This window comes from Eriocheir sinensis, chromosome 33 (assembly GCF_024679095.1).
Source record: "Eriocheir sinensis breed Jianghai 21 chromosome 33, ASM2467909v1, whole genome shotgun sequence".
Lineage (NCBI taxonomy): Eukaryota > Metazoa > Arthropoda > Malacostraca > Decapoda > Varunidae > Eriocheir > Eriocheir sinensis.
The window spans coordinates 325,049-337,922 of NC_066541.1; the positions used below are offsets into that span (position 1 = coordinate 325,049).

General features: G+C 43.0%; 1 protein-coding gene across 1 annotated transcript in view; it reads right to left on the bottom strand.

Moving 5' to 3' along the window:
• Positions 1-507: 507 nt before the first annotated feature.
• The window catches only part of LOC127006495 (HMG box-containing protein 4-like), a 183,478-nt gene continuing 171,111 nt past the window's right edge, over positions 508-12,874 (bottom strand). Inside the window, exon 9 of the mRNA XM_050876429.1 lies at positions 508-670. Within this exon, the coding sequence (XP_050732386.1) occupies positions 523-670 (148 nt within the window). The 3' untranslated portion in view covers positions 508-522. The remainder of the gene's footprint in view (positions 671-12,874) is intronic.

Sequence of the window (12,874 nt, forward strand, 5' to 3'; positions counted from 1 at the left end):
GAGGTCGCGATCACTGGTAGGTGACCGAGCAGTGTTATAGTAGGATATCAATGTATTATTATTATTTAATATCACCACGAATTAGGCATACAATTGTCAATGGAAAAACCCACTACAGATAGATCACGCCACCTTATTGGAATGTCGTCCGTCAGTGTTTACCGTCTCAGTTTTGTATACTTCGCACTCCGATGGTGCGTGGAGTCCTGCTTGACATACGTGACCGACTGTAACAATTATTTTCCAACCTGTAACTCGCCACACCTTCACGAGAGTCCGACTGACACACAACGACAGTCGCTCTCTCCTCCGTTTCTTGTACATAAAGGCTACGAATATAATTCGCCTTAAGGAAGCTGAAGTCTTAATCAACACCCTTTAAACGCCCCCCGACAAGCCCGTTACATTCTGAACTAAGCACCTCAATGGAATGTGTAGAGATTATTGCATGTATACTCATATTTTTTCCACAGAAAAATCAGATTCCTCCAATTTCAGACACATCTTTCCTTACAGTTTCAATTATCCACTTACCTCATGTTCCTTCAGCTTTTGTCCAATGTTGTTTAGAGACTCTCCCAGTAGCTTGATGTGTGCAGCCACATCTATTGGGTTGGTGCCTGTGACTCGGTAAGGAGCAGGGGAGGGCAAATCTGTCAGCCGTTGGCCCCTGCAAAAGGAAAATAGAAAAATAAAATTTGAAAATAAACATGAAAAGGATTCCATTCTATTACAAACACTAAGATGGGCTACATAATTATTGCTATATATGGAAGGAAAAAATACTACAGTAAGCCCTCTATAAATTGGACTAATTGGAGAGACCTCATCTGGTACAACCAAAAATCCGAAATATCTGAAGGTTAAAAAACAGAAGCTCCTGCGTACTCAAGCAGAGCTATTTCAGGGTTTACTAGTGATCTTGATTAATACTTGCATAAAAAAATAAGACACCACAGGAGAGGTGGAGTAGAATAGGCTGTATTAATATTAATTTATACGGCTCTGGAATACTACACTGTTATGCAGTGGAATGCTGGTGTTTGTAAAATTGTAAACAAAGATAAGTATGAAGGGCGCCATGCATGTGTGTCATGTGTGTCGAGTGAAATTTGAAAATAAATTTAACTATTGTCTATGTGTATGTGTGTAAATATGACCGAAAGATAAATTCAGCCAATGAACGGCCATGTTCCTTTTACCCTGTGCTGATGAAGGTTCAGGAGGGAAAGCACGTGAGAGGCTGACAGACTTTGCTTTGAAGTCACGTGGTCCAGACTCGCTCTAAATTCCTCGCTATAAACTATATCTTTATTTTTTTATTTTTTATTTTTTTTTACAACAAAGGAGGCAGCTCAAGGGCACACAAAAAAAGAAAACAATAATAAAAAAAGCCCGCTACTCGCTGCTCCTAAAAAAGAAACAAAAGAGGTGGCCGAAAGCAAGATCAAATACGGGAAGAGAGGTGTCCTGATACCCTCCTCTTGAAAGAGTTCAAGTCGTAGGCAGGAGGAAATACAGATGAAGGAAGATTGTTCCAGAGTTTACCAGCGTGAGGGATGAAAGAGTGAAGATGCTGGTTAACTCTTGCATAAGGGTTTGGACAGTATAGGGATGAGCATGAGTAGAAAGTCGAGTGCAGCGGGGCCGCGGGAGGGGGGGAGGTATGCAGTTAGCAAGTTCAGAAGAGCAGTCAGCGTGGAAATATCGATAGAAGATAGAGAGGCAACATTGCGGCGAAATTTAAGAGGTAGAAGACTATCAGTATGAGGAGGAGAGCTGATGAGACGAAGACTTACAATATCCATCCAGACACTGTTCAGACATGCGAGTATGTCCCGGATTCTTATTCAGTTTACGGATATGTGTCCGAAGCCCTGAAAGTCTTCAATATTCGGAATGTAGAGGTCCAGTTTATAGAAAGGTTACTGTGTCTTCATGTTTTATCTGTCACTTCGACTTTGATATTTGTTCAATAGAAACATAATCAAAATACCACATGCAAGGGGTCGCCATTATTCATCGCTAAATAAACAGATACAGAGTCATGTACTACAACACATTTATGCTGCAAACTTTTTCTTGTTGACAAATGCTGCCTCTTCCTGTTTTGGTGCCACTATTCTTATATGTCTGCAATCAATGACACCAATTACATCTGAGAATTGAGCTATGGGTACAAATTCTTCCTTCTTCCTTCTTCCATTGCAGATAATCATGAATCTCCTCAGTAAATCACCATTTGATAAGGCATTCAGAGTTTGTGCAATGACTACTGACGGTGGACTGGGACACTCCCATATCATTACTATTGCTCTTTCCAGTGGCGAGGTAACGTAATGTTAATTATGACCTATGATCTAGGTATACCTCTGTAAATCTCTGGAGTCAGTGCTTGGTTCCTCTTCGTATCACTTTGCAGAGCTTCCAGTACAAGATGAGTGACAAAAACTATGCCTGTACGGTTCAGACGATACCTCTTAAGTTCTTCGTCACTCAACACACGAAGAACGTCTCTCCTGGCACGGAAAGTCCCGAGTTGGGCTTCCCGGAGAATTTGTGGTGCCGCCATGTTGTCCGCTTATGTCAAACATACGGATCGCTGGGGGTGCTTCGACCTGCCATTATGCCTATGGTTTATTTTATGGCAAAACCATAGTACTTATGACTGACTTGGCAGACTTATGGTTGAAATCGGCCAACTTTCCTGCATGCTTATGACAAAAACATAAGCCCATGAAACTTTTGTGCTTACGGGCCCTGATGGTTGGCCCTAGCCCGTTGGTGGCCGGTAATGAAGTCACAGGAAAAAAAAAGTCACAATTTTGGTTAGGAGAAAAGTCACAATTTTGGCTAGGAAAGAAAGTCAGGTAATAAAAAAAAATATTCAAGTCATATGCAGTCGGCAGACTGAAGGATGGTAGTGACCAACGAGGTTGAAGAATTTTTTATTTTACTCTTCTCATAAGTTGTTGGTATGGGCATTGTTGTTCATGGTGGCGTCATGCACATTCCAGAAATGAGGAGCAAACATAGGTGGAATGTGACGCATTCTCAGAGGCATCAGGGCATCAGTGGACATGGCAAGTAGCTGCTGCATCAGTCAAAAGGAGCCACTAACATAAGTACAATCAAAGTACATGAGCAACTCCTCGGCTTCAGGTTTTGAGGTACCTCATACCTTCACCAACGGCCTCTAGGGGCAAAAAAGCTAGAGCATCAATCATGCCACAAAACTAACGAAACTCAGCATTGATATTATACTGTGATTTCAAACCCAAGTTTAAACCCAGTTTCTGGATCTAACGCCAAGTGGACTGCGCAAGATGATGAAAACAACCTCTGCATTCTACGTCGCGGCCAAACACTGCAAGAACAGCTCTCAGTACACCATCTTCAAAGTCAGTTACCACGGTCTGCATACTAATAGATTAGTTTAGGTCTGCACACTCATCAGCTAAAGCATGAAAGAGTTCTTCGTAGGTGGCACGAGTCTTGTTTGGAAGATGAATATACACTCAAGTAATAGCTGTATTACCAAAAGGCGCACGGATGACAGAAATCTGTTTGAAAATATTTGGAGCCATAGCAAAGTTGCCATCCATATATAAAGTGAAAACAGTGCTAACACTGCCCTGTATCTTTTTTTTCTGTTACTTTTTTTTCCTGTGACTTTTTTACCTGTCACTTTCTTACCTGTCACTTTTTTTTTTACCTAGATTCCAGCCCGTTATGGCGCAGGCAAATGTTTATAGTGACACCATCTTGTTTGGCTCATGCTGCCCCCTGGGGAGCTCATCTTTGATCCTCTCTTTAGAGAGAAAATCTAGAGTCCAGGTTGATAGGTGGTTTTCATGACAGCATGTGGGTAGTTTTAGGCAACTCGGTAGTGACTGAAAAATCGTGTGCAGAACTCGAACCCTGTAGGACGCGGCGCCAGCATGCTAACCACTCAGCCACTGCCTATAAACAGTATATTATTTAAACTGTTTTGCCTCGTTGTATGGCACTAATTGTGAAATATATACTGCAAAAATTGAAAGAGGTGAAATATAGAGGATCTTCTGTTCACATTTATTCACTAATGACTTTTAAATATTTCATTACCGCAACCTACTTAGTAGGAACACATAATAGTCAGAGGGGGGCCAAGAAGAGACAACGAGAGAGAGAGAGAGAGAGAGAGAGAGAGAGAGAGAGAGAGAGAGAGAGAGAGAGAGAGAGAGAGAGAGAGAGAGAGAGAGAGAGAGAGAGTGTATGTGTGTGACACTGACAGGCGAGGCAGAGCAGAGGCGCAGAGGAGGGGGGGCGGAGCTTGAGAGCCAGCCGGTGAATCAGAGAGGAGCGCGGCGCAGGACTGAAAACGTGTGCGACATCTCGTGAATATGCGTCCGGGCCAACGCTCGGTAACGATACCAATGTCGGTAAGCAGCCTTCTCTTTGGATCCGGGCCCAGTCCTCAGTCTACTCCCTGTGCAGGGATCAGCTGTTCGTCGGTACCTGGGCCCGGATCCACAAACATACTCACTGACTACACACTATTGATTGAGCGACCGACGTTAACTTCAGATCCACGAAGGAAACCTTACATTGTAGTTAGAGGCAGCTAGGCCGCTGATTGGTTGATGACGTCATTGGTCTTGCAGCGAATCACAAGCATGTTTACAGAACCGTCAGCCAAGCCTCCAGCTGCCGATTCAAAACAATACGTTCTCTTTACCCATTTTCTTCCTTTTTAGGTAAACTGCGCTAAATCGTAATCTAGGAACTTAATTACACTCAGCCCTCGATTTAACGGATTAAAAGGGGGGGAAGGGTGGTTCGTTGCTTGAAAATACTTACATACGATAAATACCATACGATAAATGCAAGATGGCGCCACTATAAACACTCGCCTGCGCCAGAACGGGCTGGGCCGACCATCAGGCCCCACCTGGAAGAAGCCTTGGGCCGACCATCAGGCCCCACCTGGAAGAAGCCTTGGGCCGACCATCAGGCCCCACCGGGAAGATGCCTACCGGCGCAATAGGCAATCAACGTAAAAAAAAACACAATAAAATTAGTGTTAAAAAAAGGTTAAGATTCGTTTTTGTACCGTGCCAGTATTTCATTACCTACCTTATGAGACATCACTAGCTCTTCATATATCTTTATTACAAACGTTCAACAATCATGGAAACGCTTTCAAAGTCCAATTCAAGGACTAGTTATTTTTGAAAATAGGGGATAATATTCACGAAAGCGTAGCCTCCTTTGGCGGCGGACGCGGCGACGGTGCAGCTGGTGTTGCGAGAAATACCTCCTCGCAGAAGTAAATACGCGTATGAGTAAAATTCTACAAGTGTGTTAGTCTCAAATGGGCAGATGAAACATTTTTTTCAGTTTTCAGTGTGTTATGAAATAATGTGATAATTGTTTCTGTCACAAATCATTAAATGACTGACTTTTCAATGGCTGTTGCACCCGCCGCCGCAGCCGCAAAACAACTCACAGAGAGAGGTTCAACATACATCCTGTCTATTCATTTCACTCACCGCTCACATTCGGAAGTGGACACACTAATTGAACAAAAGCAGGTAAATTAATATTTTTCCTGCTGTGTATTCCCCCCGTACGCATGGGTGGTGGACATCAGCGCGACTTGTTTTTGCAAGGAGGTATTTCTCCCAACACAGGCCCACGAATTGGACCACACACGCCGCCGCCATGTCCCGTCCCGCGCTTCGTATTTTCGCCGCCCGAAACCGCAAGCCAAATAAATTTAATCAAACCTAACTTAACCTACCTAACGGGAGGAGGGAGGGGGGGGGGGTGCAAGCAGTTTTGATGAAAAATATCTCTTTCTGTGATATTGTTATTATTTTAGGGTTTCGATGTTTCTAAAGCCGGTGTCACACCGGTCAAATCTATCCAGCAACGGACAGCATGTCCGTTGAGATTTTGTGGTCCGTTAAATCCGAAATCCGTTAAATCGGGGTCCATTAAATCGAGGGCCGAGTGTATTTCGTTGTTTGCTTCACAATTACGTCAAGGTAACTGCTGCTCGATGTCTTGTTATCTACGAACATGCTTAAGGGGAAGAAAAAGAAGATAAGGACGAGATTGAGAAAGGAAGAAAGCAAAGAAAAATATGGGACAAATATCGAGGCAGACAGGAACGAAGGAAGCTGGGGAAGTTAAGACTGCCTTGCTATCACTGCAGCCCAAATCATGGGCTGTCACCCAATAAAGGTCCATAGTCCCTCCATGGAGGGACAAATCTAGAGATGAATGGATGAATGGATGAGGAGGTAGGAAGATGAAGGAGGAGGGAGGTCTGGCAATCCCTTGGCCGGGCGTCGGTGTTGCCATACCGCCCACACTTATCATATGCCTCTCAAAGTGTGTATATCTCATCATTTTATAAAGAAATGGGCTTCTCCTACTCGCAAAGTTATATTTCAAGTTGAAAAACGCGATTTATAAGCATTTATATGTAAATATAATAATATTGTTAGCGTTTACTACACCTCCGAGGCAGTAGTTATTTAACAACAAATTTAGTGTCACACAGCGCGACGAAAAGCTTTGTGGATCCGCGCGGTAAATTGTGACGTCATCAAATAGTTGGTAGTTATTCGCAATTTTGTTGTCGAGCCCCAAGGCTACGCACTAACAGTTTGTGGATTCCGCCCTAGCGCGCGGATCCACAAAGCTTTTCGTCGCGCTGTGTGACACAAAATTTGTTGTTAAATAACTACTGCCTCGTATCATATTTACATATAAATGCTTATAAATCGCGTTTCTCAACTTGAAATATAGCTTTGCGAGTAGAAGCCCATTTCTTTATAAAATAATGATATACACACTTTGAGAGGCATATGATAAATGTGGGGGGTATGGCAACACCGAAGCCCGGCCGGGGGATTGCCAGACCTCCCCCCTACTTCATTTTCCTACCTCCTCATCCATTCATCTCTAGATTTGTCACTCCGTGGAGGGACCATGGACTTTTGTTGGGTGACAGCCCACGAGTTGGGCTGCAGATATAGCAAGATAGTCTTAACTTTCCCTGTTTTCTTTCTTCCGTTCTTCGTTCCTGCCTGCCTCGATATTTGTCCCATATTTTTCTGTGCTTTCTTCCTTCCTCAATCTCCTCTTTATCTTCTTTTTCTTCCTCTTAAGTATGTTCATAGATAACAAGACATCGAACAGCAGAGTTGCCTTGACGTAAATGTGAAGCAAACAACGAAATAATTAAGTTCCTAGATTACGATTTAGTACATTTTACCTGAAAAGGAAGAAAATGGGCAAAGAGAACGGGTTATTTTGAATCGGCAGCTGGAGGCGGCTACCTATGATTGGCTGACGATTCTGTAAACAAGCTTGTGATTCTCTACCAGGCCAATGACGTCATCAACCAATCAGCGGCCTAGCTGCCTCTAAGTACAATGTACGGTTTGCTTCGTGGATCTGAAGTTAACGTCGGTCGCTAAATCAATAGTGAGTAGTTATGTTATAAAAAAAAAAAGTCTGTTCGGAGCATGAAGTCGGTTCAAGGTGTGGCAGATTCCAGAATTCCCATGAGTGCAGCGCTGCCAGTTCGACCGCCAATTATCAGATTAGCACTCTCTCCCGGCCTACCCACCCACAACCCACCTGTTTATCTCTCTCTCTCTCCCTCTCGACCCGGGGGAGGGACCTAGGGGGACACACCGACCACAACCACCACCACCACTACCAACACCACAATGTGGCAACATGGGAAAAAATCACTGCCACATGTCATAGAATTTATACAAATCCTTGTTATAATCCTAAACATCGACACTCATTGTACTATGTAGCTTCCTTTACTATATACATAATATATAAAATATCGCTTTCAAATAGCACATGGATGGGAAATAAGAGAGAGGCGCATGTACGAAGGCTGATTTGGCAGCATGGGTAGAGGTAAACGACGATACCAGCTCCACCCTGAACCGACTTCATGCTCTGAACAGACTATAGTGTGTAGTTAGTGAGTATGTTTGTGGATACGGGCCCTGTGACTTTTGAGTAAATGAACCTGGCAACAATGAGTGGGGTGGTGACCCCTTATACCCGCACCCTTGAGTGCATAATATCCATTGGAAAGGAGGGAAGCAAGTACCACTACTCAGAAATACCTGCAGAATACATTATAAAATGCAGAAATAGCATATCAAACACATATATCACTTTTGGCTGAATCACAGTACATTCACACTGATTATGGTAACTTGAAATGTAAAAACGACGAATTCTCAAAATATAAGTTATTGACAATATTAGTATTACAGTATTGCTGATAATCTATAAAACGTATTTCCAAACGGACGTTTATTCAATATGGCAATGGTAAGAGCACATTGTGCCGTAAGCAATCCTTCTAAGCGGCATAGCATTTTTTTTGTGTGTGAAATGATATTTTACACCAAAAAAAGTAAATTTTATTAGTCAAGCGAGAAAAAAATAATCGGGGGAATCCAGGACAAAACATAGCACAGAGGTTACTTTTCAATATGCCATGAAAATAAGCTGTAAAGACATTATTGCAGCCCACAATATAAACTTTCAAATGTAGACTAAAAGTACGCGTCCCTTAAAGTATTCTGCAGACTTGACCTGCATTTCAACCATACTTTTGAATATAATGATTGGTTTGGTGGTTGTGGTGGTGGTGAGGGATCTTGTAGTTGCAAGTATCTTGAACTTGAGCTTGAGTTTTGGCGGGTAGCAGTTATTTGCATTTTCCTTGTATAAGCTGCCATTCGGCGGTTCTTCTCCACATGCCGTTTCCGCATTGACGTGATGCCAGTGAAGGGCTTCAGGGCAATAGTAAATGATCTAATGCCTTAGCAAGAGCTCACGAAGGAAGATCGCGGTATAAACAAAGCAGTCTTCCCTCAGGCACCAGTTCATCTGAGTGGGAGGTAGGAAAGCCGTGGTGGGTCAGGGAGAGGCTGCCAGATGCATGAAAATACATTGGTATGTGATTATTCTATCATAGTTATCAAAAATAATGTAACGAAGCGATTCCTGCCACCCCCACTGGGACTGGCTAGCCACGCCCACTTATTAGGCATTTAAACTCAAGCTTGGGGGGACATTTAAATTCGTGGGGGAAAAAATAAAGCTGCTATTTAATAGCTTATACATAGACGGTCAAACTAAAGCATTTAAATTATTTTCAAAAAAATTCAAATAATTTCTTAAGTTAAAATAGGGTGGCGGATCCTCCCCTTGAGGAAAGGGTAGCAAGTTGGCAACCCTAGTCTCAGTCCGCGAGGTAAACTCGTAGAAGTAGCACCCATGCGCTCGTGTCCGATTGCATTTGTGCTTTGGTATGCAATTTTTGCGTTTTCAGCACTGCATTACAATGTTTTTTTTGTTTTGTTTTGTTTTTTTGGTACGACAAGTAAAAAACACTATTTTTACGTGAAATCTGAATTTCACCTCCATGTATGAGTGTAACATGACAAGTGTCATTACTTGTGTACATTACTTTAAAAATGGAATGTTGACTTATTTCAATTTTCATTTTATTTAGATTCAAATAAAAATATTCCGAAATCTGAAAAAAAATCTGAAATCCGGAACATTTTCGGTCCCAGGAATTTCGGATAAGAGCTTCTCAACGTGTACTGCATTAACATTAAGTTAAGGGAAAATGTGGAGTTTTTTTCTAAATATATTTCGCCAAATTATATGTGCGTCTTATGCTCCGGTGAGTCTTATATGGTGGGAAATACGGTAACGGGTGTAGATATAAACAAAAGTTGTATGTATCAATAAAAGTGTATCTGATTTCTACCCATATATTTACATCATTCCATATTATATACAGTCTAGACATAGAAATGCAATTGGTGATTCAAATACTATTTAAATCTTCATTATACATATATCCCTCATATATCACTGGGTTGGCTATCGCATATTTCCTATATCACGGTAAAATAAAATAAAAATAAAAACTTTGGGGGCATTGCAGACATTTCTCGTGTATTGTGGGCATGTATTTTGATTGGTAGTGACCGATCGGAGTCTTTCGCTCCAAGACCAAGACCAAGCCCCAACCAGGCTAGGAGACCACTGAACTTAATAAAACTGGATTGGCTTTCTCTGTACTAGCCAGGTAGGAATCTTGAGGCCCGCAGCCACCTTCTTTAAATTCCCATGGGCCGAGGTATCTATATAAAAAAATTCCGGCATCATTGCTTGGTGAGTGGCAGTAGGATATGATAAAGCACTTCCTTATGATTTATTGAATTTTTCAATGCCCTAACTACTAGTTTTTCATTCCTTTATGTAAAAACAAACTCTCGTTACCAATCTCCATATGTCGTACGAAACAACACTTTCACGTTCTCTGACTATTACATCCTCTATATATCAGGGCTACTCAACTGGCGGCCTGCGGTCCGAACCTGGACCTTCTGACTGTTGTAACTGGACCCCGGGTTCCAGGAGTAGAAAATATAATTAAGTAACATTAAGGTCCTGATAATGGATTCTTGCAAGTGTGTTTCCTCGACTGACTGTAGGCCCTGCAGTCAGTCCAGGAAATACACTTGCAAGAATCCATCATCACGACATTCATGTTATTTAACTACAGAAGCCCCCCGCCGTTCACGGGTATTTGGTTCTGCAAGATTCCCGTGATCCGCGAATCCGCGATCGGCGGGACTATAATCAAATAGGGAAAGTAGGGTTTCGTTCTACCATCTAGATCGAATAAAAATAAAAATAAAGATTTCTAAGGCATTTCTAAGCATTGTTATATAGTTTTACATGCGCATAAATCACAAATTAAATAGGGACTGTAATAATTTAACACTCACGTTCAGGCAAGGGGTAATGTAGTCCCGGTTTTTCTCTATATATGTTGTGTTTAAGCTACTATTGCCGCTCTCCTGGTGATCTGAATTGTCTGATGTGATGATTAGTTTTGTTATTTAATGTCCTGACCCGCCCAGTAGGCGAGAGTGAGTATGTATAGGTTCGGGGCCTCACCGTCCTCGCCGCGGCCGCCATCTTGTTTGTTTTGTTCCGGTACCCGAAGCAAAACAAACAAGATGGCGGCCGCGGCGAGGGAGAGTGAGTGTGTAAAGGTTCGTGGCCTCACCGTCCTCGCCGTAGCCGCCATCTTGTTTGTTTTGCTCCGGTACCAGGAGCAAAACAAACAAGATGGCGGCCGCAGCGAGGACGGTGAGGCCACGAACCTTAACACACTCACTCTCGCACATTGTATATTCCGTTTCCTGACCCATAACTATTGCATAAAACATCCCTAATTAACGGTTTTAACAATAACTTTAACTGAATATCGTTATTAGTGCGGGGGCAGCGTTGCCAAGCTTGAAAGACCCGAAAAACATATGTGTATCATACTTAAGGATTATTTCGCTTACTTTAACGCTGTAATGTTCCGTTTGGGAAGGAAAAAAATGTTAAGTTATTCCAGTTCAATTAATCATGTTTTCTGTGTCTCAGATTATTGAGTTTTCACTACAGTGCATGTAGGATACCCCTTTGTGTTAATACTCATATGTATATCCATATACATTCAGTATATTATTAATTAATTTGAGTGTTTACTGGGCCCTTGGAAGGTCCATTTGTTGCTGTTCCCGGCGGTACGCCCGTACAAACTTTATACCCGTTACCCCTCCGCCACTGTTGCAGGCTCCGCCATGTTTGTTTACTCCTCAAAGCAGTAGCCTCGAGTCTCTAAGAAGGACCAGTTCTGGCAGGTCCCAGTAAGTATCAAGGATTTTAAATGTATAATATTGGGATTTACGACCGTTTTCACAGTCACTTTTCTTTGTTCTGATCGTTACCAATGAGCGGCGATCGACGCTACGTATAGTATTTCCACGTGAAACTGGCCGATGAGGTAGTGGCGGCTGCGGGGCAGCCCCGCCCCGCACCTTGCCACACACACTCAACACCTCGCTCCCTCTGCAGCCACAAATACCCCATCAGCCACTTTCACTTGGAAATACTGTAGCGGTGATTGCCGCTCAAAGGTAACGATCAAAAACAAAAGTGACTGAAAGTGGCACTTCGTAAGGATCAGACCGCGTATACGCGAGTTTTCATCCGCGTTCGGCGGGGGGTGTCGCAATGGACCATATTGGCTATACAGGCAGCACCACATGTGGCCACTCAACTCCAAGCTGAATTTTCCAGAGTTCAAGTTATAGACTAGAGTGCGTCCGAGGCTGTCTCAGGGATACACGGCCATGTTGCCGCCGTCACCCCAAGCCGATGATAGCACACACTTCGCTCCTACCCGATTTCAGTTTTTCTCCATGTCAAATAGTAGAGTCAGGAAATCGGGTAGGAGTAAAGTGTGTGCAGTCATTGGCTTGGAGCGGTGGCGGCACCAAGGCCTTGTATTCTGGAGGCAGCCTCGGACGCACTCTAATACACAACTTGAGTCCTATGGAAAGTACTGCTTTGACAGTTCACTGAGTGGCCACGTGTGGCGCTACCTGTATAGCCAATACGGTCCATTGCCCTACCCGCGTATAAGCGAATCCGTGAACGGTGAGGCCGCGAACAGCGAGGGGCGTCAGTATATAGTAAACTCTCAATATAATGGACTAATTGGAGGGGACCGTAGTCCGTTATTGCCGACAGTCCGTTACAAGAGGCGGAAATTTTAAAATACAGACAATAATACCGATGAACTTAATAAACGTAGGTATAATATATTTATCTATTGTGTATGTTTTCTGCATATATATTTCCATCGTATTTACGCCGCCCCACAACACACTTGGGGACGGACTGCGAGGCACTGAGGCTGCCAGATTGGCAATGGGGCGCTGTGGGAGGGCCGTATTGTTACGGGAATGGATAA